Source organism: Plasmopara halstedii (assembly GCF_900000015.1).
Source record: "Plasmopara halstedii genome assembly, contig: Scaffold_1211, whole genome shotgun sequence".
In the NCBI taxonomy this organism is placed as follows: Eukaryota; Oomycota; class Peronosporomycetes; order Peronosporales; family Peronosporaceae; genus Plasmopara; species Plasmopara halstedii.
The window spans coordinates 1,110,793-1,117,230 of NW_020188126.1; the positions used below are offsets into that span (position 1 = coordinate 1,110,793).

Here is a 6,438-nt window from a genome sequence, read left to right on the forward strand (position 1 = left end):
CATTGCCTTAACCCAAGGCTAATTACTCTACAGATTTTCCTAAATATATGTAGTAAAATCTAAATGCATGCATAAGTACTTGCTACCTAGCCACATACTTGAGCGTGGCCGCTGTGGCTTTGCGCTTGAGGAAGCGTAATTTAGGTCACCGACATTTCGCTCCTTACAAGAACCAATAAGAGTGTAGCGGATCGCAATCCGGTACCTCCAAGAGTAGTTAGTACCTTAACTAAGGTTTAAAAACTCTTCGGTTTAAATTCAAAACTGATTTTTATTTATTTTATCTGCGGCAAAGCCGCCTAATTTTAAATGTATAGATTTTTCTAGAGATATAGTAAAATCTAAATACATGCATAACTACTGGCTACCTAGCCACATACCGTATTCTTGTTTGGGTACAGTCACACCATGCCCATCTCGTGTGACACACACCTCTGTTACCAGGGTACGTGTAACCCCGTTACATGCACGCTTCAGCTCTATTATGAGAGCAACGTATAATACTGTAATCCTCACGGGTATTCTGTTTGAGATTTTATGGTGATATACCACTACACGCTACCTGTTGTATGGAAACCGCGACTTTAGGAATATAAAGTAGCGATACAATCGTACAGCACAACTCTTCGCTACGCGCCATCCGAGTTCTAGACTTCCTTGCTCCACAAAGCTTGGCAACGCAACACATCTTGCACCCTTGTGTGTATCGACGAATCGATTCGCAACGTCGCTATCGTGACATGCAACAGCTCATAGTCTGGGTATCGCAAAAGAGTATCCGCCACCGCATTGATCCGACCTGGCTTTTGATTTTGCCTCGGTGGTATTCTCGGTAAAAAAGAATAGTCAGTCATCTTGCCATACTCAGTAATGTCGATGTCTCTGTACACAATGGTACAAAATATCGACATACACCAAATAGTTTGAAGCCAAGCCTATGTACCGTGACTTGATAGGAGGTTACTTCATGGCAAGTAGCTTCTTGTTATGTGCTGAGAAAACGCTACCGCTCAAATATGGCGATTTCGGAAGCACTGATGATTTTACCGTCGTTAGCATCTGCTTGGAATAATGTAACCCTTATGACGGAAGTCAAAGCTTTACCGACGGAATAAATGGCGAATTCTTGAAATCAATTTTGGGACACTAAAAAGCTTGCTGTCACAGCCTGTAAGGGCCATCTTTTCCACCACAGTAACGGGGTTTCATGTACCTTTGTAAGAAAGGGTGGGTCGCACAAGATTGTGCGGCAGAGCCACCAATATCTGAAATCTTAGATTTATCTAGTTACCATAGCAAAACCTAGATAATATAGCAAAAGTATAGTAATGTGCATTACAACCGGCAATCTTGCCACGTGGCCGCTTCTTGTCACGGTGTACCCACACCACTGTGTGGATACACAATGAAAAACAGATAGGTATTTAAATATAAGAGTTTGTTTGCCTTGGTAAGGCTTTAGAACTTAGAAGTTGCAGATTGCGACCGCTACACTTGTACTGTTTTTTTAAAGAAGATAATTTCGGTGACCTTAGCTTAGCTTACTCTAAACAAACGGCAACGACAGCCCCGCTGCACTTGGTAGCACTCGTAGTCAATCTACGCCTGGGTCGTAACGACTTATCCTCTGTGAGGATAAATGAATACACTTATTTGCCTCAGAGCATGCAGAACGGGCTTATCAGTCTGATGTTCCTGCTGGGGTCTGAGAAGGTCCCGAGGCCATAACCGCGCCTGGAGGCGTTTTCAAACTATGGAAATGCTCTGGTAGAACACTTACAGCAGAAGATGCGATACTTTCAGCGTCACCTGCGTATATGACGCCACCGTCGACGACGGATAATTTCTTTCAATTCCGATCCAGGTCGCTCATGGTGAGCGTTAAGAGCTTTGAGGGTAAAGATGGAGAAATAAGCGTCCCCTGAGTGAGAGAAGCCGAGATGGCTATGGCATCCACCATGTTTCAATACGTGCAACAGCGCGTGGTGCTAGCTACTTCCATGCTCAAAGGCCGAGCGCAAAAATGGGAACTTACGTACAGTGCTTCGGTTGAAGCTGCGTTCGTCTCCTGGAAGTAGCAGAAGATTTGTGCAAGAAACGGAGTAAAGCCCGAAGGCCAGGCGGTGCTTGTTGAGCCTTCACTAATGTCCGACGTACCGAGAGGCAATAAAGCTCGAGCCCCAGCATTGACTCAGATCATGAGGAAGTAGGCTTTGACAGATGCATACCGTAGTAGGGCGTACAATTTCGCTGCACTTTTGTGTAATCGTTCTCGTACTTCTGTGCGATCGTGCAAAACATGCATTACGATTCCGTGTTCCTGGGGGTACCAACGTTTTAATACTGATGAGGGCGATAAGACTTCGCAACGATTGAAGTCGTGAGATACGTGGCCTGTTGGTCTTACGTTATACAAAGCAAATTTTTTCATTCAAAATAATTAGATGGATACTCACCGTGTCAGTTTTAAATAGACTAAGTTTAAAATATACGACACTTTTAACTCCATGTATGAACAAGCAAGTACTACGTTACTCGAAAGACTCTTGTTCCACTCCCGGGTGTAGTATACACATCCACCTTCTATGCGTTGTTAAGGTGGTATGGTTGCGGCACAACTGAAGAGACTCCCGTAGCAATCATATCTATACATGTATAACGCCTCAATACCAGTTGGCAAGCTGCTAAACATTACGCTCTTAGTTGAAACGAGTGTCAACTTCCGTTCTCAGAGATGGCCACTGAAAACGTATTCTATGCGTTTGTTAGCGCGTACTCTAGCGGAATTGTGGAAGGAGCACGGCAACAATGCTGCACTGTTTACTATACCCCCGGCGTGAACTAGACGTTTGAAGACAATCTCTTTCGACTAGTTGACTGCTGAAAGATCCTATAATTATTGAGCACACTGCTCGCACAACCCACGCGCGTCTTTAGTTTATCCAAATATTCACTGGGTGTGAGAGGCCGATGAACGAGTAATATTGATCTTTGTTCACAAACTACTCGATAAACTTCGGTGAAAGACAGTGACCTTGATCAGTAACTGCCCTGGTCTCCGCATACTCTGATGATTGACCGTATTTCATAAAATCTTTAAAAGCATATTCCAACAGCAATCGAACATTCGTCAACGCGAGGAAATAAAAGTTTAATTCAATCTTGACGGCCCGACGATGTCGAGCAATAGAAACTCTCTCTGATTATTACACCACATATCAGCTGATTGGGTGAGAGTCTACTAGTATATACAAAGCCAACTTTAACTCGAAAATCCCGTTTTGGGCATTCTGATAACGCAATAGCTCAGTGATAGACAAGCCCACTACGTCTGTACAGAAATCAATGGGTTCTTACGTCCATAAATCCTAATAATCGTTTGGCCAAAGGTTTATGATGAAAATAATCGGTATATATATTTTGACGTTCCTAAAACATATGATATATAAAAACACAGCTAAAAACATTTTCATTAAAGTTCGTATATACTGTGTTTGTTTACTGGGTCACGTAAAAACGTCTTACACTGCTAAAATCGTTTGCATTTTGTGACGTGTGCTCTATTTCTGCTACCCAAATCGCGGCTGGTCCCTTGTAGCACTTGAGATTAGTATTAATCAACGGGGCGTAAATTATATAAACGGAAAGAAGGAAAAAGGGCCGTATCATACAATTCGCGAGTCAGTCCGCAACTTCAAAGCAAGCCGAGCTCTACCGCCCTTCCTCCGTACCCGTTCAGGGTTGCGCCTCACGCACATAAGAAAGCTCGCGTTACCATGCACCGTACGCGCCACTCGTCGCTGGACTGCTCGGGCGGCGGTACGTCCACGCAAGAGGAATGGTCTGAGTTCTTGTCTACGAGCATGATGGCGCTATCCACAGTTGACTCCGAGCCGCGACCAGAATCACCCACACGCCGTCATCGACACCATCCAGGAGCCGACATCAACGTCGATCGTCGGCGGATAAAGCCACGAGGTATGTCCATGAGTGAAGCTGGAATACCGCCCATGACGGTTGACGCTTGGCGGCCACTTGGTCGGCGTTTGACGTCTCCACCCCCAACGCTTACGAGTTCTCCCGAATCGCTGTCACCCCCTTCGTTGGCTGACAATCAGATGGACCATCGTGGAGCTTTAGATGCGCACGTGAATCCAATTTCTACAACGTTTGGAAGCACTTCGCCGCTCGGAGATATTGAAGATGCCAATTTCAAAAATATTGCCAGTTTCCGTGGTGTGGTGAGTTCGTGTTTGTCTTCATCGGGATCGTCTATCTACGATTCGTTATCTGATGAAGAACAGCTTCAAGAGCCGTCTTCAAACCAACTTGATGCAGCTTCGATTCCAGCTTCACCGTCTGTAGATCCATCTTTCGCTGAAGCGTGTTTCCCCATGCTCTCACAGATTCCTTTGCCTCCAAGAAGTATTAGTGTTGACAGTGGCAATGGGGCTCGTGCTGGATCGATGGTTCATGTTAAGTCTCCTGTTTTGGGCAATAGGAAGGATGCACAGACGTGGCACCTGCAGGACGAAGAATTTTTGACATCACCACGTTTTGGATCGTCATTACGAAAACCCGACGGGGGACATGCTGACATGTTTCGTGATAATAGTGTTGGTTCACTGCTTTCCACGTATGTTTTTGTTTGGTAATTAGCTTTTTATAGTACGCTGACGTGATGGTTTTTCCATCGCATTTGAAAACAGTGAGGCCAGCAACCAATATATAGACAACTACAACAGCCACACCAGGTGAATGTTTTTTCTTACTGGTGTGTTGCCTTTATATCTAACAGTTGCACATTATGATTGTCATTGAAATTCTTAGGTTGTCAAAGGATTCGCGAGCTTTATCGGTCGACTTTACTTTGCAGTGCACGCCCGATATCAACCCCCCACTACCTCCACCACAAGAGCCATCGCAACGATTGCGTGCTCGCTCATTCTCATATTCACCAGCGTATGGATCAGCTGGATACAATATGTTTAATGGTAATAAGCAGTATGCACTCCCACCTCACCACCACATGCAGCACCAACAAGCAATAGGGCAAGCATTCCTGCAAACTTCTCGAAGTTTTCATTCTGGAAGTGGTATGATGCAACATGGTCAACCGCTGCCACCTATTCGTCCCCCGCGAATTAGTGTTCCGATAGATTCTCCTATGCATCAGTATCAGGTTCGTCTACTTTCTCACTTTACTTAAGGTATGCTAATTTATGGGCTGACATGTATTTTTATTTGCTCCCATCTGCAGTATGGACCGCCGATGCCGTATCGCCGGTACTCTGATGCATTTGCAATGGCGCCATATCCTGAAACCTTCGATACTGAACAACCGGAGAAATTGCCTCATCAGAATAGTTCGAGTCGCGTGATACGATCATACAGTGTGGAATATGGCAATTTTTCGTCTTCGCGCCAAATACGTAGCCAGTCTATGGAGGGTCCCCAATTCTTTGCGTCAGCACCCCCGATGGAGTACTCCCCATCTTTAAACCGTAGTAATTCTGCTGGCGTTGGTCTCGATTGGTCACGCGGGCACATGGAGTCTGCTCCACCATTACCCCCTGATGTTCGAATGGGCGCTAATGGCACTCGTCACTCTTCACCACCTGAAGCTTACTATGACGTAGAATTCAAACGGGGTCGACAGGAAATGTTTGCTGGCCGCGCATCTTACATGCCTGGTGAATACGTTAAGGTATGCATTTATGTCCATACTTAGTTGTAAGGCTTTTCGCGCTCACACCTGTATGCTAGGTGGAGGCAGACCGAGGAGAGGATATTGGACGGATCGTCCAACGGAGCCAAGATATCTCGACTATTGGCGCGGCTGAATCTGCAGGCCTTGGAGATGAATCAATGGGGCGGAGCAAGCGCCATGATCTTCCGACCAAAAAGATATTATGTGTGGCAAACCAGCGAGAGTGTGAAATGCTGAACGAGCAGGTAATGAATTTTAAGATTCTAAAAGATTGTATGAAAATAGCATAACATGGTTTCGAACATCAAATCGTAGCGTAAAGAGGAGCATGAAGTCTTTGAAGTGTGCAAGAGTAAAGTGCGCCAGCGTCTCCTTCCGATGAATGTGATTGATGCTGAATATCAGTTTGATCGTCACAAACTAACCTTTTTCTTTGAAGCAGACCGGTACGAGGTTTTCTTTCCACGAGATGAGATAGCTTTTCGATAAGTAATGTCCGTGTTTGTGGTTTGCAGTCGTATTGATTTCCGTGAGCTTGTGCGGGATCTCTTCGCTATCTACAAGACGCGCATCTGGCTTCAACAAGTCGTCTCCTCCGGAAAGAAATTAGGAAATGAATGATTAGATCGCCCATTTCACGCCGTTTGATTCGGGCCAAGATGGGATGAGCCAGTTGCGTTATACAATGCGTTCGCCTGATAAAGGTGTCGAAGATTCAAGATTAGAAT

General features: G+C 45.2%; 1 protein-coding gene across 1 annotated transcript; it reads left to right on the plus strand.

Moving 5' to 3' along the window:
- Positions 1-3,776: 3,776 nt before the first annotated feature.
- PHALS_00891 (Uncharacterized protein PSP1 (suppressor of DNA polymerase alpha mutations in yeast)) lies at positions 3,777-6,331 on the plus strand (the record flags this gene model as incomplete). Its single annotated transcript, XM_024730648.1, has 8 exons — positions 3,777-3,819; positions 3,883-4,636; positions 4,710-4,754; positions 4,831-5,182; positions 5,261-5,707; positions 5,767-5,955; positions 6,026-6,156; positions 6,226-6,331. The coding sequence occupies 8 exons, from the start codon at positions 3,777-3,779 to the stop codon at positions 6,329-6,331; spliced, it is 2,067 nt and encodes a 688-aa protein (XP_024580904.1).
- Positions 6,332-6,438: the final 107 nt, after the last annotated feature.